Source organism: Oncorhynchus gorbuscha, linkage group LG11 (genome assembly GCF_021184085.1).
Source record: "Oncorhynchus gorbuscha isolate QuinsamMale2020 ecotype Even-year linkage group LG11, OgorEven_v1.0, whole genome shotgun sequence".
Lineage (NCBI taxonomy): Eukaryota > Metazoa > Chordata > Actinopteri > Salmoniformes > Salmonidae > Oncorhynchus > Oncorhynchus gorbuscha.
In genome coordinates this window covers 55,271,195-55,293,050 of record NC_060183.1, presented here as the reverse complement: position 1 = coordinate 55,293,050, position 21,856 = coordinate 55,271,195, and the positions used below count along the sequence as shown (strand labels likewise).

At 43.8% G+C, this 21,856-nt stretch overlaps 1 protein-coding gene across 5 annotated transcripts in view; it reads left to right on the top strand.

Annotated features, from left to right (window-relative positions):
• Nucleotides 1-21,856, top strand: part of LOC124048947 (regulator of G-protein signaling 3-like) — a 221,153-nt gene that overhangs the window by 5,690 nt on the left and 193,607 nt on the right. The window contains exons 1-2 of one of the 5 annotated variants that reach the window (XM_046370145.1): nt 18,245-18,259; nt 18,489-18,556. In XM_046370145.1, the coding sequence (XP_046226101.1) occupies nt 18,542-18,556 (15 nt within the window). In that variant the 5' untranslated portion in view covers nt 18,245-18,259; nt 18,489-18,541. Of the gene's footprint in view, nt 1-18,123; nt 18,557-21,856 lie in introns of those variants that run through there. The other 4 variants (XM_046370144.1, XR_006841330.1, XM_046370142.1 and 1 more) reach the window with 4 other exon arrangements.

Here is a 21,856-nt window from a genome sequence, read left to right as displayed (position 1 = left end):
TACACTGCAGATGCAAGGTTTCTAGCCCGTGCAGAGTCATACTAGCAAGCCTCGCTATTAGAGTCCCACAATAGGCTCATAGCATCAGTAGGACTGAGATTGGGTCTCTGCTGCTCTCTAATTGGACTACAGACATAGTGTTGCACAGTCTCCCTCTCAACCTAGCATGCTCTGCTCTGAGTGTGACGCACGGCGTGCAAGACCACTGCTCTTCCATTCCCTTCCGAAAGGAGTGCACATCAACATGGGCCAGACTATTAGCATAATTAACCGGGATACGGCCTTGCATTTGAAAGGCTAATTTAAGAACTTCTCGGGGAGCGAGAGAGATCCACCACAACAGCTTTTTTTGGTCATTCTAATGCAGAAGTGGGTTAGACAGTTAGAAAATGGGTTAGATAGTTGGCCAATGGGTTAGACAAATGGTTAGACAGTTGGGCAATGGGCTAGACAGTTAGACAATGGGTTAGACAGTTCGACAATGGGTTAGACAATGGGTTAGACAGTTTGACAATGGGTTAGACAATGGGTTAGACAGTTCGACAATGGGTTAGACGATGGGTTAGACAGTTCGACAATGGGTTAGACGATGGGTTATACAGTTAGACAATGGGTTAGACAGTTAGACAATTAGACCGGGTTAGATGATGGGTTAGACAGTTAGACTAATAGACCGGGTTAGATGATGGGTTAGACAGTTAGACAAGGGGTTAGACAATGGGTTAGACAATTAGACAATGGGTTAGACGATGGGTTAGACAGTTAGACAATGGGTTAGACAGTTAGACAATTAGACCGGGTTAGATGATGGGTTAGACAGTTAGACAATGGGTTAGACAATGGGTTAGACAGTTAGACTAATAGACCGGGTTAGATGATGGGTTAGACAGTTAGACAATGGGTTAGTCAATGGGTTAGACAATTAGACCGGGTTAGATGATGGGTTAGACAGTTAGACAAGGGGTTAGACAATGGGTTAGACAATTAGACAATGGGTTAGACGATGGGTTAGACAGTTAGACAATGGGTTAGACAGTTAGACAATTAGACCGGGTTAGATGATGGGTTAGACAGTTAGACAATGGGTTAGACAATGGGTTAGACAGTTAGACAATTAGACAATGGGTTAGACGATGGGTTAGACAGTTAGACAATGGGTTAGACAGTTAGACAAATAGACCGGGTTAGATGATGGGTTAGACAGTTAGACAAGGGGTTAGTCAATGGGTTAGACAATTAGACCGGGTTAGATGATGGGTTAGACAGTTAGACAAGGGGCTAGACAATGGGTTAGACAATTAGACAATGGGTTAGACGATGGGTTAGACAGTTAGACAATGGGTTAGACAGTTAGACAAATAAACCGGGTTAGATGATGGGTTAGACAGTTAGACAAGGGGTTAGACAATGGGTTAGACAATGGCTTAGACAGTTAGACAATTAGACAATGGGTTAGACGATGGGTTAGACAGTTAGACAACTGGTTAGACAGTTAGACAATTAGACCGGGTTAGATGATGGGTTAGACAGTTAGACAATGGGTTAGACAATGGGTTAGACAATGGGTTAGACGATGGGTTATAGACAGTTAGATAATTATACAATGGGTTAGACAGTTAGACAATGGGTTAAAATCAAATCAAATCAAATTTTATTTGTCACATACACATGGTTAGCAGATGTTAGTGCGAGTGTAGCGAAATGCTTGTGCTTCTAGTTCCGACAATGCAGTAATAACCAACAAGTAATCTAGCTAACAATTCCAAAACTACTACCTTATAGACACAAGTGTAAGGGGATAAAGAATATATACATAAAGATATATGAATGAGTGATGGTACAGAGCGGCGTAGGCAAGATACAGTAGATGGTATCGAGTACAGTATATACATATGAGATGAGTAATGACTATGTAAACAAAGTGGCATAGTTAAAGTGGCTAGTGATACATGTATTACATAAGGATGCAGTAGATGATATAGAGTACAGTATATACGTATACATATGAGATGAATAATGTAGGGTATGTAAACATTATATTAGGTAGCATTGTTTAAAGTGGCTAGTGATATATTTTACATAATTTCCCATCAATTCCCATTATTAAAGTGGCTGGAGTTGAGTCAGTGTGTTGGCAGCAGCCTCTCAATGTCAGTGGTGGCTGTTTAACAGTCTGATGGCCTTGAGATAGAAGCTGTTTTTCAGTCTCTCGGTCCCAGCTTTGATGCACCTGTGCTGACCTCGCCTTCTGGATGATAGCTGGGTGAACAGGCAGTGGCTCGGGTGGTTGTTGTCCTTGATGATCTTTATGGCCTTCCTGTGACATCGGGTGGTGTAGGTGTCCTGGAGGGCAGGTAGTTTGCCCCCGGTGATGCGTTGTGCAGACCTCACTACCCTCTGGAGAGCCTTACGGTTGTGGGCAGAGCAGTTGCCGTACCAGGCGGTGATACAGCTCGACAGGATGCTCTCGATTGTGCATCTGTAGAAGTTCGTGAGTGCATTTGGTGACAAGCCAAATTTCTTCAGCCTCCTGAGGTTGAAGAGGCGCTGCTGCGCCTTCTTCACGATGCTGTCTGTGTGGGTGGACCAATTCAGTTTGTCTGTGATGTGCACGCCGAGGAACTTAAAACGTACTACCCTCTCCACTACTGTTCCATCGATGTGGATAGGGGGGTGTTCCCTCTGCTGTTTCCTGAAGTCCACAGTCATCTCCTTAGTTTTGTTGACGTTGAGTGTGAGGTTATTTTCCTGACACCACACTCCGAGGGCCCTCACCTCCTCCCTGTAGGCCGTCTCGTCGTTGTTGGTAATCAAGCCTACCACTGTTGTGTCGTCCGCAAACTTGATGATTGAGTTGGAGGCGTGCGTGGCCACGCAGTCGTGGGTGAACAGGGAGTACAGGAGAGGGCTCAGAACGCACCCTTGTGGGGCCCCAGTGTTGAGGATCAGCGGGGTGGAGATGTTGTTACCTACCCTCACCACCTGGGGGCGGCCCGTCAGGAAGTCCAGTACCCAGTTGTACAGGGCGGGGTCGAGACCCAGGGTCTCGAGCTTGATGCCGAGCTTGGAGGGCACTATGGTGTTAAATGCCGAGCTGTAGTCTATGAACAGCATTCTCACATAGGTATTCCTCTTGTCCAGATGGGTTAGGGCAGTGTGCAGTGTGGTTGAGATTGCATCGTCTGTGGACCTATTTGGGCGGTAAGCAAATTGGAGTGGGTCTAGGGTGTCAGGTAGGGTGGAGGTGATATGGTCCTTGACTAGTCTCTCAAAGCACTTCATGATGACGGAAGTGAGTGCTACGGTAGTCGTTTAGCTCAGTTAACTCAGACAGTTATACAATGGGTTAGATAGTTAGACAATGGGTTAGACAGTAGGGATAGGTAATGCAGATCATATGAGATCATATGACATCCCACACTCTTCCATAACCTTATGTATTGGATGAATAAGGGAGAATGGACTGCCCTTCATGGTTTTGGAGTGTTGGGTGTACGTTTACAATTGAGTCATTTTGCAGACGCTCTTATCCAGAGTGACTTACGTTAGTGCATTCCTCTTAAGATAGCTTGGAGGGACAACCACATATCACAGACATAGAAAGGACAGGGACTCAGGGGGAAGCTGGTTCCACCATTGGGGTGCCAGGACAGTGTCGTGGAAATTTCCTCTATTTACCAAATCATGGGAGCAAACCACACACACACGTCAGAGTTAGTTATAAAAGTCCATCTTTAATTATATGAGCTCTATCACAATCCTGTGACTCTCAGATAAATTCAGTGTCTCTCAGTGAATTCTCTGAGAGCCCCCTTACAATGCAACTGAGTTCCTTTAATAGCAAAGACACACATAGTCAGACAGCATAGACATAATTCATCGTTCAGCTTTGTCTCCTTTCCCAAACCCCAGAACCATAAACCAATCCTCCATATCAACAGGCATATATCAAATTGTCATTTAGATACAACCAACTCAAAATACAACCAAACCTGGACAAGCTCACGGAGAGGAGAGTGAGGCTATAGGTTAAGATAGAAACAGCATTAGAGGGAGCATAGAATGATTCCAGACACTGCAACCCTCCTTTTCCCACTGGGAAAGGTAGGGAGTAAAAGATATGTTTACACATGATGACACTTTGACTTCTCCCCTCTCTGTGGCCCATGCAACTTAGTTTTGACATAGAACAGATAACTGCAACCTCTCCACAGTATTATACAAAAATACCATTTTGATGAGAAGTAATTTACACACATTTGATGAATATTAAACATCTTACAAATGTTACCAACAAATTCTGATCCTTCCACGACAACAGAGAAGAGCTTGGACTGGGCTGAGTGGGAGTACAGTCGTGGCCAAAAGTTTTGAGAATGACACAAATATTAATTTCCACAAAGTTTGCTGCTTCAGCGGCTTTAGATATTCTTGTCAGATGTTACTATGGAATACTGACATATAATTACAAGCATTTCATAAGTGTCAAAGGCTTTTATTGACAATTACATGAAGTTGATGCAAAGAGTCAATATTAGCAGTGTTGACCCTTCTTTTTCTAGACCTCTGCAATCTGCCCTGGCATGCTGTCAATTAACTTCTGGGCCACATCCTGACTGATGACAGCCCATTCTTGCATAATCAATGCTTGGAGTTTGTCAGAATTTGTTGGTTTTTGTTTGTCCACCCGCATCTTGAAGATTGCCCACAAGTTCTCAATGGGATTAAGGTCTGTGGAGTTTCCTGGCCATGGACCCAAGATATCGAAGTTGTGTTCCCCGAGCCACTTAGTTGTCACTTTTGCGTTATGGCAAGGTGCTCCATCGTGCTGGAAAAGGAATTGTTCGTCACCAAACTGTTCCTGGATGGGTAGGAGAAGTTGCTCTTGGAGGATGTGTTGGTACCATTCTTTATTCATGGCTGTGTTCTTAGGCAAAATTGTGAGTGAGCCCACTCCCTTGGCTGAGAAGCAACCCCACACATGAATGGTCTCAGGATGCTTTACTGTTGGCATGACACAGGACTGATGGTAGAGCTCACCATGTCTTCTCCAGACAAGCTTTTTTTCCGGATGCCCCAAACAATCGGAAAGGGGATCAGAGAAAAGGACTTTACCCCAGTCCCAAGCAGTCCAATCCTGCACCTTTTGCGGAATATCAGTCTGCCCCTGATGTTTTTCCTGGAGAGAAGTGGCTTCTTTGCTGCCCTTCTTGATGCCAGGCCATCCTTCAAAAATCTTCGCCTCACTCTGCGTGCAGATGCACTCACACCTGCCTGCTGCCATTCCTGAGCAAGCTCTGTACTGGTGGTGCCCCGATCCCGCAGCTGAATCAACTTTAGGAGACAGTCTTGGCGCTTGCTGGACTTTCTTGGGCACCCTGAAGCCTTCTTCACAACAATTGAACCGTTCTCCTTGAAGTTCTTGATGATCCGATAAATGGTTGATTTAGGTGCAATCTTACTGGCAGCGATATCCTTGCCTGTGAAGCCCTTTTTGTGCAAAGCAATGATGATGGCACGTGTTTCCTTGCAGTTAACCATGATTGACAGAGAAAGAACAATGATTCCAAGCACCACCCTCCATTTGAAGTTTACAGTCTGTTATTCAAACTCAATCAGCATGACAGAGTGATCTCCAGCCTTGTCCTCGTCAACACTCACACCTGTGACAACGAGAGAATCACTGACATGATGTCAGCTGGGCCTTTTGTGGCAGGGCTGAAATGCAGTGGAATTTTTTTTTTTGGCAAAGAGGGACTTTGCAATTAATTGCAGTTCATCTGATCAGTCTTCATAATATTCTGGAGTATATGCAAATTGCCATCATACAAACTGAGGCAGCAGACTTTGTGAAAATTTATATTTGTGTCATTCTCAAAGCTTTAGGCCATGACTGTGGAGTATGTCTGTGTAGAGGAAGATCTGTTTACATGTGTTAGTGTGTAATTTATAATTGATTTACATTACATTATGTAAATGTAGAGGGCAGTGTTTCAGAGGATTTTTAAATGTCTGCTTGTGTCTCTGTGTGTGTGTGTGTCTGTGTGTGTGTGTATGTGTCTGCTTGTGTGTGTGTCTGCTTGTGTCTGTCTGTGTCTGTTTGTGTTTCTGTCTATGTCTGCTTGTGTATCTGTGTCTGCTTGTGTCTCTCTGTGTGTGTGTCTGCTTGTGTGTGTGTCTGCTTGAGTTTCTCTGTGTGTGTCTGCATGTGTATCTTTCTATGTGTGTGTGTGTCTGCTTGTGTCTCTCTCTCTCTTTGTGTGTGTGTGTTTGTGTCTCTCTCTGTGTCTGTGTCTGCTTGTGTGTGTGTCTGCTTGTGTCTGTCTGTCTGTCTGTCTGTCTGTCTGTCTGTCTGTCTGTCTGTCTGTCTGTCTGTCTGTCTGTCTGTCTGTCTGTCTGTCTGTCTGTCTGTCTGTCTGTCTGTCTGTCTGTCTGTCTGTCTGTCTGTCTGTCTGTCTGTCTGTCTGTCTGTCTGTCTGTCTGTCTGTCTGTCTGTCTGTCTGTCTGTCTGTCTGTCTGTCTGTCTGTCTGTCTGTCTGTCTGTCTGTCTGTCTGTCTGTCTGTCGTCTTTGTCTGTCGTGTGTGTATTCATTCACCCTCCAGGACAGCTAGAGTATTTATAACTGACACAACGTGACCTGTACGTGTGTATGCATTTAACCATGTCTAATGCACTGCCCTCAAACGTTGTTACAACTAGGGTCAGAGGGTCTACACATGAAAGTGTCATCTGCATGCACATGCACTCTCCCCTCCCCCGAAGTACTGAAACATTTACACACCTACCCAACCTACTTCCCTATAGTTGCTTTTAGAGGAGAGGCATAGCATTTGCTTGACATTGCTGCTGACATTGTAAGCACAACATGAATGACAAAGATGAATCTCAACTTTGCCTGAGGCCATCCCATCATAAATCACAGTCAACACTTTCTAATGTGTATATGTTAGATAAAAATATAGTTCCTCTAAAACAACAACAGAGGCAATCATATTCAATTTGATATTTCACGCTTGTTTCCATCAATGCCTACTGAAACACATGAGACCTTTCTACTGTATATTATTAGATTGTTTTTGTTTCTGCCCTTTAACAGATGGCTTTAAATTCATTTTAATCTGCAAATTAAATATTTATAGGAAATTATAGTAAATGTCAAGCATCAATAATATCGCCCTGTTTCACATAGAGCTGCTGTCCTCACATCTCAAAGGTGTTATGACAAATGAGTTCAATCAGAAGATTCAATGAGCTGTTTCTTTCCCCCTGCTGAGTGGGAAGACTGTGTGTGTGTTTGAGAGTGTGTATATAACTTAGGTCTGTACTGATGTTTGTACTGACGCTGCTATGATTTAAGGTTAACTCATGCCTCATGCTACTGTCTTGTTGATCCAAAGTCAGATAACCCATCCTGAAAGGTCACATATCCTCTGTTCTTTCCTCTGGCCACTTCCTGCCACGTTGAACTGTCAAATACACAATTGCAAACCATTGCTTTGTTTTGTTTCTCCAATCATAATCTTAATTTAGTTTTTCATAATTCATCCTGTTATACCGTATGTCAACCCCCAACGCCATATTAGAGTAGTTTTGTATCTGGTGTCAGGACCCTTTTTTTCAATTGTCACCTAAAATGACCCAAATCTATCTGCCTGTAGCTCATGACCTGAAGCAAGGATATGCATATTCTTTATACCATTTGAAAGGAAACACTTTGATATTTGTGGAAATGTGAAATTAATGTAGGAGAATATAACACAATAGATCTGTTAAAAGATAATACAAAGAAAAAACATGTGTTTTTTGTATTTTTGTTCCATCATCTTTGACATGCAAGAGAAAGGCCACAACGTATTATTACAGTTTAGGCGCAATTTAGTCCACTAGATGGCAGCAGTGTATGTGCAACGTTTTAGACTGATCCAATGAACCACTGCATTACTGTTCAAAATGTTGTATCAAGTCTGCCCAAATGTGCCTATTTGGTTTATTGATACATTTAAGTTCATAACTGTGCACTATTCTCAAACAATAGCATGGTATTCTTTCACTGTAATAGCTACTGTAAATTGGACAATGCAGTTAGATTAACAAGAATTTAAGCTTTTTGCTCATATCAGATAATCACACGTTAGTTTAACCATCCCTTGGGGGTGGGGGGGGGCGACACAGAGGTTAATGTATTGGTTCATGGACTTTATAAGGTGTCGAAAGCATTCCATAGGAATGATGGCCCATGTTGACTCCAAGGCTTCCACAGTTGTGTCAAGTTCACTGGATGTCCTTTGGGTGGTGGACCATACTTGATACACACGGGAAACTGTTGAGCGTGAAAAATCCAGAAGCATTGCAGTTCTTGACATAAACCGGTCCTCCTTGCACCTACTACCATACCCCGTTCTAAAGCACTTAAATATGTTGTCTTGCCCATTCAGCCTCTAAATGGCACACATACACAATCCATGTCTCAATTGTCTCAAGGCTTAAAAATCCTAATTTAAATTGGTCTCCTCCCCTTCATCTACACTAATTGAAGTATATTCAACCATTGACATAAGGGATCATAGCTTTCACCTGGATTCACCTGGTCAGTCCATGTCATGGAAAAGCAGGTGTCCTTAATGTTTTGTACACTGAGTGTACGAAAACGTCAATTTTTTAATATTTTTTATATAGTCAAAACACTTAGCTAGTCTCTGTAGACTGAATTTTAAGCCTAGAACAAACTAGGCTCATTAGGGAGAAATGGAGAGCTGAACCCTAGACAAATACATTTCCTCCAGAGAAAATTCCTACTGTTACGGTTTTCTTCCGGTGAAAGAGAGGAGGACCAAAATGCAGCGTGGTTATTCATAAACATCTTTAATGAAAGATGAAAATACAAACAGTATACAAAAACAAGAAAAACCAAAACAGCCCTATCTGGTGCAACAAACCCAGAGACAGGAACAATCACCCACGAAATACTCAAAGAATATGGCTGCCTAAATATGGTCCCAATCAGAGACAATGATAAACACCTGCCTCTGATTGAGAACCACTCTAGGCAACCATAGACTTACCTAGACTACTTCACTAACCACAATCCCATTACCTACAAAAAAATCCTAGACAAAACATACCACATAAATACCCATGTCACACCCTGGCCTGACCAAAATAATAAAGAAAACACAAAATACTAAGGCCAGGGCGTGACACATACCCCTTGACTTATTCCATATTTTTCTGTGTTACAGCCTGAATTTAAAATGTATTAAATATATTTTAATTCTCACCCATTTACACACAATAATCCATAATAGCAAAGTGAAAACATGCTTTGAAGAATATATATATATAGTTTTTTAATCAATTGAAAATGAAATAATTGATTGAAAATGAAATATCTCATTTATATACAGTACCAGTCAAACGTTTGGACACAACTACTCATTAAAATGTGTTTTTTTCTTCTTTATTTTACTATTTTCTACAATGTATAATAATAGTGAAGACATCAAAACTATTAAAAAACACATATGGAATCATGTAGTAACCAAAAAAGTGTTAAACAAATCAATACATATATATTTTAGATTTTAGATTCTTCAAAGGAGCTACCCTTTGCCTTGATGACAGCTTTGCACACTCTTGGAATTCTTCCAACCAGCTTCACCTGGAATGCATTTCCAACAGTCTTGAAGGAGTTCCCACATATGCTGAGCACTTTTTGGCTTCTTTTCCGTCACTCTGTGGTCCAACTCATCCCAAACCATCTCACTTGGGTTGAAGTTGGGTGATTGTGAAGGTCAGGTCATCTGATGCAACACTCCATCACTCTCCTTCTTGGTCAAATAGCCCTTACACAGCCTGGAGGTGTGTTGGGTCATTGTCCTGTTGAAAACCAGATGGGATGGTGTATCGCTGCATAATGCTGTGGAAGCCATGCTGGTTACATGTGCCTTGAATGATAAATAAATCACTGATTGTCACCAGCAAAGCACCCCCACACCATCACACCTCCTCCTCCATGCTTCACTGTGGGAACCACACATGCAGAGATCATCCGTTCACCTACTCTGCCGTTTCGCAAAGACATGGCGGTTGGAACCAAAAATCTCAAATTTGGACTCATCAGACCAAAGGACAGATTTCCAACGGTCTAATGTCCATTGCTCGGGTTTCTTGGCCCCTGCAAGTCTCTCCTTCTTATCGGTGTCCTTTAGTAGTGGTTTCTTTGCAGATATTTGACCATGAAGGCCTGTTTCATGCAGTCTCCTCTGAACAGTTGATGTTGAGATGTGTCTGTTACTTGAACTCTGTCAAGCATTTATTTGGGCTGCAATTTTTGAGGCTGGTAACTCTAATGAACTTATTCTCTGCAGCAGTGGTAACTCTGGGTTTTCCTTTCCTGAGGCGGTTCTCATTAGAGCAAGTTTCATCCTAGCACTTGATGGTTTTTGCGACTGCACTTGAATTTATTTTTTAAAGAGCTTGAAATATTCTGAATTGATTGACCTTCATGTCATAAAGTAATGATAGACTGTCATTTCTCTTTGCTTATTTGAGCTGTTCCTGCCATAAAATGGACTTGGTCTTTTACCAAATAGGGCTATCGTCTGTATACCACCCTACCTTGTCACAACACAACTGATTGGCTCAAACGCATTAAGAAGTATAGAAATTTCACAAATTAACTTTTAACAAGGCACACCTTTTTGGTTACTACTTGATTCCATGTGTTATTTCATAGTTTTGATGTATTCACTATTATTCTACAATGTAGAAAATAGTACAAATAAATAAAAAACTTGAATGAGTAGGTGTGTCCAAACTTTTGACTGGTAATGTAAGTATTCACACCCCTGAGTCAATACACGTTAGAATCACTTTTGGCAGTGATTTTAAGGAATTGTTTGCAAATGTATTAAATATAAAAAAACAGAAATACTTTGTTTACATAAGTATTCAGACCCTTTGGTATGAGACTCGAACTTGAGCTCAGGTTCCTGTTTCCATTGATCATCCTTGAGATGTTTCTACTACTTGATTGGAGTCCACCTGTGGTAAATTCAATTGATTGGACATTATTTGGAAAGGCACACACCTGTCTATATAAGGTCCCACAGTTGACAGTGTATGTCAGAGCAAAAGCCCAGCCTTGAGGTCAAAGGAATTGTCCGTAGAGCTCCAAGACAGGATTTGATCAAGTTACAGATCTGGGGAAGGGTACCAAAACATTTCTGCAGAATTGAAGGTCCTCAAGAATACAGTGGCCTCCATCATTCTTAAACAGAATACGTTTGGAACCACCAAGACCCTTCGTAGAGCTGGCCGCCAGTCCAAACTGAGCAATCGGGGGTGAAGGGCCTTGGTCAGGGAGGTGACCAAGGACCCAATGGTCACTCAGTTCTGCTGTGGAGATGGGAGAAACTTCCAGAAGGACAACCATCTCTGCAGCGCTCTACCAATCAGGCCTTTATGGTAGAATGGCCAGATGGATTCCACTCCTCAGTAAAAGGCACATGACAGCCCACTTGGAGTTTACCAAACAGCACCTAAAGACTCTCAGACAATGAGAAACAATATTCGCTGGTCTGATGAAACCAAGATAGAACTCTTTGGCTTGAATGCCAAGTGTCACGTCTGGAGGAAACCTGGTGCCATCCCTACGGTGAAGCATGGTGTTGGCAACATCATGCTCTAGGGATGTTTTTCAGCGTCAGGGACTGGGAGACTAGTCAGGATTGAGGGAAAGATGAACGTGCCTCCCGAGTGGCGCAGTGGCCTAAGTCACTGCATCACAGTTGCTAGCTGTACCACTAGAGATCCTGGTTCGAGTCCAGGCTCTGTTGCAGCTGGCCTTGACCGGGAGACCCATTGGCCGGCGCCAATTGGCCCAGCGTCATCCGGCTTAAGGGAGGATTTGGGCGGCAGGGATGTCCTTTTCCCATCACGCTCTAAAGATTCCTGTGGCGGTCTGGGTGTATGCACGTTGACACAGTCACCAAGTGTACAGTGTTTCCTCCGACACATTGGTGTGGCTGGTTTTCGGGTTAAGCGGGCATTGTTTCACGAAGTGATGCAGCTTGGTTGGTTCGTGTTTCGGAGGATGCATGCCTCTCGACCTTCGCATCTCCCTGTACGGGAGTTGGAGCGATGAGACAAGACTGCCAATTGGTTACCAGTGTGCTCAGGACCTCAGACTGGGACGAACGTTCACATTCCAATAGGACAACAACCCTAAGCCAAGACAACACGGGAGTGGCTTTTGGACAAGTCTCTGAATGTCCTTCATTGTCCCAGCCAGAGCCCGGACTTCAACCCGATCAAACATCACTGGAGAGATCTGAAAATAGCTGTACAGCAATGCACACCATCCAACCTGACTGATCTTGAGAGGATCTTCAGAGAGGAATGAGAGAAGCTCCCCAAATACAGGTGTGCCAAGCTTGTACCGTCATACATATCTACCTCAATGATCTCATACCCTTGAACATTGAATGGTACTGGTAACACTTGATATATAAGTTATCGTTATTCATCTATTACTACTTTTATTATTGCGTGTTTTACTTTTCTATTATTTCTCTATTTTCTTTCTCCCTGCATTGTTGGTAAGGGCCGTAAGTAAGCATTTCACTGTTAGTCCACACCTGTTGTTTATGAATAATAACATTTTATTTTATTTGATATGTTCCCCCAACATTTCAGTGGAGTCAGTCTGGGGCTCGTCAAAAGCTAAAAGCCTGTTGGTGATGATGTCGTGTTCTTGTGCCAAGGGCATGAGACACTGAACTCAAGACTGCTTACTTGGGCTCTCTCCCTTTCCCACTCCCTTCCCCTTAGTCTCCCTGATCTGTCTCATTTTCTTGTCTCTTTATCACTCTCATTTGGTCCTTTTTTAAAATCTGTTTTCACCTGTTACATTTTCTTACTTTCAGCTATCCCTTTTTACAATACAATGTTAAGGCCTGTATGCATTGTTATTGGTTTCGTTTCACCGCATCAAGATGGTGCCATCTTACAATATTGAAATCCCATTAATACGATACAGTATGTTAATGCGGTTCACCTTTATGAATGTGTCGTGATCACCCTATTCGCCCTGTGTTTAAACCAACCCACCCAAACCCTCCATGTCACAGACTGAGACAGTGGGATGACCAACAGATTGATTGACGTGACTCATAATCCCCATGGGCAGATTGGCCCCCTGCAGAAACAGGAAATAAGACATCTGCCAATCACAACGGCTAACCTCTGCCCAGTCACCCTAAATGTCCCCGTCTTGTTGCGTAGTTCCGTGTGGCATGATGAGTCAGTCACCCTCAGTTTGGCTGAGCAGAAATCCTGTATGTCTGTCTGTAGTACTCTGCTACATTGTTTTCATCTATCTGTTAGCGCTGGGTGGTGTCATCGTCTTTGAGTCGCTTTCAGCTCCCCTGCTTTTGCTTCACAGTGGGCTGTTTTTGTGCAGTTAACCCAACCATAACAAGATGTGATTTCATCTCGACCATCACTTTGTGTTTGTGTGTGTGTGTGCTTTCCTTTCCTTTTTTCTCTCCTTCCCTCTCTGGCATATAGCTGTGACTTTAGGCTTCGGGGAGAATACTGTTTCATTCCATGTCTCTGCGCTGGCCTGCTTTGTTTAAATGTCCTATTTTCCCCTGATTTACCCAGTACACAGGGCTCACCAGTCACATCCTGGTAATATGACTTTTTTTCCCTGGTAAAGCATCTGATGGGTTACTATATCCAAGGCACTGGTGGTTAATGTGTTTTCACATCCTCTCTCTCATTCCCTTGTCTCTCTCTCTCTCTCTCTCTCTCTCTCTCTCTCTCTCTCTCTCTCTCTCTCTCTCTCTCTCTCTCTCTCTCTCTCTCTCTCTCTCTCTCTCTCGGTCTGTCTGTCTGTATTTGGTGCAGCCTCCGCTCTGTCCTCTTCTGTTAGAGGTAACATTCCCTGACGGTTAGATGTGGTCAAGTGTGACAATGGGTCCTTTTCAAATGCCCAAAAGATGCTCTACCCACCGCTCCAATTCACAGCCACATTAAAAAATAGCTTTGATCAGGGTCAGAGAGAGAGAGAGAGAGAGAGAGAGAGAGAGAGAGAGAGAGAGAGAGAGAGAGAGAGAGAGAGAGAGAGAGAGAGAGAGAGAGAGAGAGAGAGAGAGAGAGAGAGAGAGAGAGAGAGAGAGAGAGAGAGAGAGGGGGGGGGTTGGGAGGGGGGGTTATTTTCTGCATTATGCATCTTCCCTTCGATGCAAAACCCAGCACTGGGGTTCATGACCGACGCGCTCTACCCACTGGGCACACCACGTTATTTCAACGTGAAAATTTGGGTCATATTTAGTTGAGATGTTGATCAATGAGATTTCAACCTTTAAATCACCCACGCAAAAAGACACCAGAAGTTTGTTGAACTGCATTATATCGCTATGCTTTCAACCATTTAAAAGCCGAACCAAATTCCAATGGAAGAGCAATGTCTGATTTTTGGTTTAGTTGTCATCTAAATGTGTTATCAGAGAAATTTCAACCATTTAAATTCACAACAAAGTTCAAATTGGAAAACATTGTCACATATTTTGTATTTCTAACAACTTAATGTGTTATCCATCTAATAGCACAACCAAATGACTTGGATTGCAGTTGAGATTACATTAAAAGTACATGTGCAAGTGATCAATGCTGTTTGAGATTCTGCACATATTATTATAGCAATTGTGAATTGTATACAAATTGTGTATTGTAGACGAATTGTAAATTGTGGAAAAAGGATAGACAAACTGGACTTAACCCAGACTAAGGGGCGACAGGTAGCCTAGTGGTTAGAGCGTTGGGCCAGTAACCGAAAGGTTGCTAAATCGAATTCCCAAGCTGACAAGGTAAAAAATCTGTCATCCTGCCCCTAAACAAGGCACCCACTGTTCCTAGGCCGTCGTTGTAAATAAGACTATGTTCTGAAATGACTTGTCTAGTTAAATAAAGGTTAAATATATAATAAGTCAGTGGCACAGATGGACAATCCAAGCAGAAGATACATCTCCTACAAATGTTGATATTTGGTTGTGTTCAATATCCAGTTTGTCAACAAATTGATATGTTAGATTCATGTCTCCATCTCAACCAACAATCAAAGTTAAAGAATAAGACTAAATCTAATCTAATCAAACTTTAAATGCACTTTAAATCAAGTTTGATTTAATTTAGTCCTATTCTTTCACTTAGATTTTGGTTAAGATGGATGTGAAACTTCAATTTATGATTAACTTGAAGATTAAATTTGAATTCAACCAAAGCTTGAAACCCTAGAACTGAATTGAAGAATAGCTGTTAACACCTCTTAAGGATCCGCCCCTTTTTTTCAATTTTCGCCTAAAATGACATACCCAAATCTAACTGCCTGTAGCTCAGGACCTGAAGCAAGAATATGAATATTATTGATACCATTTGAAAGGAAACACTTTGAAGTTTGTAGAAATGTGACATCAATGTGGGAGAACATAACACATTAGCTCTGGTAAAAGATAATACAAAGACAAAATGTGTTTTTAAAATATTTTTTTTGTACCATCATCTTTAAAATGCAAGAGAAAGGCCATAATGTATTATTCCAGTCCAGGTGAAATTTACATGTTGGCCACTAGAAGGCAGCAGTGCATGTGCAAAGTTTTAGACTGATCCAATGAACCATTGCATTTCTGTTCAAAATGGTGTATCAAGACTGCCCAAATGTGCCTAATTGATTTATTAATAACTTTTCAAGTTCATAACTGTGCACTCTCCTCAAACAATAGCATGGTATTCTTTCACTGTAATAGTTACTGTAAATTGGACAGTGCAGTTAGATGAACAAGAATTGAAGCTTTCTGCCCATATCAGATATGTCTATGTCCTGGGAAATGTTCATGTTACTTACAACCTCATGCTAATCACATTAGCCTACGTTAGCTCAACCGTCCTGTGGGGGACCCACCGATTGTGTAGAGGTTAATGACTTCCCAAATGAAATACAGGCCTAAATACCATTATTGATGATATATGATTGATAAAGTATGGATACATTTAATTTGCTTTGTTGAATCTAACCCTTTTGAATGACTTTGATAGTAACAGTGCATATATTTAGTTATTAAGAGATTTCTCAATAATTATTCTCATGATAGCACATTGGCAGTATTCAGTGAAAAATATCAACGCTAAGCTGGGCTTTGTTAAAACCCTGGATTGGAGACCAAATTTAGATCAACTCTCCAGGAGGAGATATTGCCCAGCCTATTGTTTTTTTCTGATAGTGCACAAAGTTGATTGTGTTTTAAAGGTAGAAAATCAACATATAAACAACACTTTAAGTTCATGACTTCCAATGAATCCAATGAATTTCCAAAAGTGGCAACCAACCATTGATGCCAATGAGAGAGAGAGATTCAATCACAATCTCAGTTACATCTTGTGTACTTGCTTAGTTTTCAGAATATTTTTCATTGAATTTAAACATAATTTAACATTCCTCTATGGTTCAGCCATAGCATTTATGTTGTTTTCAGCCATATTCGTAGAGGCAAAAATCATCTGCTATGTCTACCACTGAAATATACGCTACTGCACTTCATGACCCAGGGCTCTTTCGAGTCATGACACCTCATCAGCTACTTATCATTGTGTGAGTGTCACAGGGTTTTCAACACCCCATCTCTCCCATTGACACCCAAGGCACTACCATTATGGCCTCATGCTGGAGGTGATCTTAAACGACTGAGAAAGAAGTCTGCTTGATGGAGAGAACATTCTCTCGTTCTCTCCATCAATTGTTTATTTGTTTGGAGTGTGAAAGGAGGGCCAGGATGTCAAGAGAGTGAGGAGTGCTTCCACGATACTTGGGGAGAGAGAGAGGTGTTTTATGGCCCGACAGTGCTGTGGCAAGACTGACTGACTGTGGCCAATGACCAACACTATTCATTCCTCCTTACACGTCTCTCTCTCTCTCCCTCTCTCTTTCTCTCTCACGGTCACTCTCACTCTCTCCTTGACTCCCATTTACTCTCCAACTCTTTTTTTCTCTTTTTCTGTCTCCCCTAGTTTTTTCCCCTCCTCTCTCTCTGTGTCTCCATCTCGTACATTCTCTCCATTTCTTCAGTGCCCCCCTCTCTGTTTAGAGGCTGTTCCTGGTGTGTTGTTACGCTGGCGGACAGTCTTGTGTGCCAGTAGGTGTGTGTGTGTGTGTGTCCCTTCACTCTGTGTGATTAATGGTCATCCAGACAAAGGGCCGATGGATGAGCAGGTTGGCTCTCTGGGGCCCCTCTGAGTTGGGATTAAAGTGACGAAACTCTTAGACTTCTGCTTGAAGTTCACCCTGTTACCCCTGCAACACGCCTGCGGGATGGGAGAATGTCCTCAGGGTGAACGACAGGGCTGTAGGAGAACTAATTGTGGCAGGGCAGTGTGTGTGTGTGTGTGTGTGTGTGTGTGTGTGTGTGTGTGTGTGTGTGTGTGTGTGTGTGTGTGTGTGTGTGTGTGTGTGTGTGTGTGTGTGTGTGTGTGTGTGTGTGTGTGTGTGTGTGTGTGTGTGTGTGTGTGCACGCTTCTGTGTTTAATAGATGTGTGTGTCTGTGCTAATGCGATTATGATAACTCCTCACGAGGCTGGCGCAATGCTGGGTATGAGAGGGGGGTGTTTCCATGGGGTGGATGAGTTTGAAATCAAATCTCACCATCTGCATGGGGAACAAGAGAGAGGGAGAGAGAGATAATGAAATATAGAGCAGGAAAGAGGGAGAATGGCAGAGCAAAAGAAAATAAGAGAGAGTGTATTTCCCTATAGAGTGACTTGGGGGAGAGAGATACAGCTTTGTGTATAAGGAAAGAGAGAGAGAGGCAGGGAGAGAGAGTTGCAGCTCTATGTATAGAGAGTGAGGGAGGGAGGGCAGAAAGGAGGGATGGAGGAAAGGAGGGAGGGGGACCAGGCATCAGCATTGTGGGCCAGCTGAATGATGCCTTTATGAGTAATGGTTAAAAGGACATTGGGGGCGAGGCCCCATCACCATGGTAACCTCACAAGAGCCCTCGAAGAAGAGATAATGGAGTGAGAGGGAAGTTCCTTTTCTTTTTACCCCCTCCCTCCCTCCCTCTCTTGTGTTCTTCTCCTCTCTTGGCTAGTTGGGCGCAACCTCACACCTTAGCGGAGTTGAAAGTTTTGTTTGTGCCTTATTAGAGGGGTCCTGACTGACAACACACACCAAGGCAGCCCAGGACAGGCTTCATACATTGCCTTGTAACGTACAGAGACTTTTTTTGGCTGCAACATATTGCCATTGTTTTTGTCAGCCTCAAATTTTGAACTTTATCTTGCATCTGCAATATATTGAGGAGTTTTTTGGGGGCATCTTGTTGAGAATAAGAGCAAGTTCCCCTGTTGGTGAACTGAAGGTCCAGAGACAGAGAGCCAGAGATGTTCTCTAAAAGCAGTGTCTCAGCCTGTGACTCTTTTGTATTTCTTTCAGAGGCTCCGTTGTCAAACCATGGTGCTGCCTCCGAGACCACAAGCCCTGAGAATATGCAATGCTTAACGGTGAGTTACTCTTTTAGAACTTTCTCTCTAAGTGTCTGTGTATTGTATATCTGGGTATCTGTTTGAGACATGGAGCTGTGTGTGTGTGTGTGTGTGTGTGTGTGTGTGTGTGTGTGTGTGTGTGTGTGTGTGTGTGTGTGTGTGTGTGTGTGTGTGTGTGTGTGTGTGTGTGTGTGTATGTGTGTGTGTGTGTGTGTGTGTGTGTGTGTGTGTGTGTGTGTGTGTGTGTGTGTGTGTGTGTGTGTGTGCTAGTCTCTCTTTTTTCATCACATTTCATATTTTTGAGGAATCGTCATAAACAGACGATACAAAAGAGCTTAAAAATATAACAACGTTTTTTCGTGAGTATGTGTGTGTATGCGTGAGTGTGTTTGCATGCATGTGTTTGTGTGTGTGAATTATTTATAGCTAGGCTTTGTGTGCAGATGTTAAGAAAATGCCAGAATGTTGTGAAGTATGCAATGCTGTAATTGGTCGCATGTATGTGAGTCATATTGAGAAGAGATGATTGTTGTTGATGTTGAGAGAGAGAGAGAATGACCAGTTTGTCATTTATGATGGTCATTTTCTGACCATGTTCTTAGAGAGCAGGAGATAAAGAGAGGGAGAGTTTAGAGGCAGATAGAGAGCGGGAGAGTTGAGAGGGAAATGGAGAGCGGGAGAGTTGAGAGGGAAATGGAGGGCGGGAGAATTGAGAGGCAGATGTTGAGAGGGAGAATTGAGAGGGTAAGTTGAGAGGGAGATGGGGAGAGAGAGTGAGATGGAGAGAGGTGAGAGGGAGATAACAGCAGGGAGAGTAGAGAGGGAGAAGGGTGAGTTGAGAGGGAGATGCAGAGATAGAGAGAGGGAGAGTGATAGAGGGAGAGTAAAGAGAAAGAGGAAGAGTACAGCGTGTTTGTGACCCTCTTCACTTAATGATGCATATAAAACACATGCTCAAGTGCTGTTATGGTGCTCACAGCAGTTTCTCATGCTATCTGCATTTAAGTCTATCCATAAATAATGGGGCCAATGGGAGAGTTGACAGGGAGAGTTGAGAGGGAAATGGAGAGAGGGAGAATTGGGAGGGTGAGTTGAGAGGGAGATGTTGAGAGGGAGATAAAGAGAGGGAGAGTTGAGATGGAGAGTAGCAACAGTGCTGAACTTTCTCCATGTATAGACAATTTGTCTTACCGTGGACTGATGTTTTATAGATACTTTTGTAACCCTTTCCAGCTTTATACAAGTCAACAATTCCTCTCAGAATGGCTAATATATGAATATTAGCTGATGCTAGCAAGTTATTGATTTCATTAACCTTATTTCTAAGGCTACATACACATATAAAAATATGTGCAATTTTCAGCCCTTTCCTGGGTAGCTTTTCAGAGATCGACATAATACTAAAAAGAGCAAAAAAAGCAAGAGAAAAAAAATACATCCAACAGTCCATGAATCAATTGGTGTGTGTGTGTGTGTGCTGCGGGGTTGAAGCTACGTACCCATAGGCTTGGCTCTCTCATCCCTTCCAGACTTCTGTGAGGGAGGGTGGACAACGAGCCTGTCATAGGGAGGGTGGACAATGAGCCTGTCATAGGGAGGGTGGACAACGAGCCTGTCATAGGGAGGGTGGACAACGAGCCTGTCATAGGGAGGGTGGAAAATGAGCCTGTCATAGGGAAGGTGGACAATGAGCCTGTCATAGGGAGGGTGGAAAATGAGCCTGTCATAGGGAGGGTGGACAATGAGCCTGTCATAGGGAGGGTGGACAACGAGCCTGTCATAGGGAGGGTGGACAACGAGCCTGTCATAGGGAGGGTGGAAAATGAGCCTGTCATAGGGAAGGTGGACAATGAGCCTGTCATAGGGAGGGTGGAAAATGAGCCTGTCATAGGGAGGGTGGACAATGAGCCTGTCATAGGGAGGGTGGAAAATGAGCCTGTCATAGGGAGGGTGGACAACGAGCCTGTCATAGGGAGGGTGGAAAATGAGCCTGTCATAGGGAGGGTGGACAACGAGCCTGTCACAGGGAGGGTGGACAACGAGCCTGTGATAGGGAGGGTGGACAACGAGCCTGTCATAGGGAGGGTGGAAAATGAGCCTGTCATAGGGAGGGTGGAAAATGAGCCTGTCATAGGGAGGGTGGACAACGAGCCTGTCATAGGGAGGGTGGACAACGAGCCTGTCATAGGGAGGGTGGACAACGAGCCTGTCATAGGGAGGGTGGAAAATGAGCCTGTCATAGGGAGGGTGGAAAATGAGCCTGTCATAGGGAGGGTGGACAACGAGCCTGTCATAGGGAGGGTGGACAATGAGCCTGTCATAGGGAGGGTGGAAAATGAGCCTGTCATAGGGAGGGTGGACAACGAGCCTGTCATAGGGAGGGTGGACAACGAGCCTGTCATAGGGAGGGTGGACAACGAGCCTGTCATAGGGCGGGTGGACAACGAGCCTGTCATAGGGAGGATGGACAACGAGCCTGTCATAGGGAGGGTGGACAACGAGCCTGTCATAGGGAGGGTGGACAACGAGCCTGTCATAGGGAGGGTGGACAACGAGCCTGTCATAGGGAGGGTGGACAACGAGCCTGTCATAGGGAGGGTGGAAAATGAGCCTGTCATAGGGAGGGTGGAAAATGAGCCTGTCATAGGGAGGGTGGACAACGAGCCTGTCATAGGGAGGGTGGAAAATGAGCCTGTCATAGGGAGGGTGGAAAATGAGCCTGTCATAGGGAGGGTGGACAACGAGCCTGTCATAGGGAGGGTGGGAAATGAGCCTGTCATAGGGAGGGTGGAAAATGAGCCTGTCATAGGGAGGGTGGACAACGAGCCTGTCATAGGGAGGGTGGACAATGAGCCTGTCATAGGGAGGGTGGAAAATGAGCCTGTCATAGGGAGGGTGGACAACGAGCCTGTTATAGGGAGGGTGGACAACGAGCCTGTCATAGGGAGGGTGGACAACGAGCCTGTCATAGGGAGGGTGGACAACGAGCCTGTCATAGGGAGGATGGACAACGAGCCTGTCATAGGGAGGGTGGACAACGAGCCTGTCATAGGGAGGGTGGACAACGAGCCTGTCATAGGGAGGGTGGACAACGAGCCTGTCATAGGGAGGGTGGACAACGAGCCTGTCATAGGGAGGGTGGAAAATGAGCCTGTCATAGGGAGGGTGGAAAATGAGCCTGTCATAGGGAGGGTGGACAACGAGCCTGTCATAGGGAGGGTGGACAATGAGCCTGTCATAGGGAGGGTGGAAAATGAGCCTGTCATAGGGAGGGTGGACAACGAGCCTGTCATAGGGAGGGTGGACAATGAGCCTGTC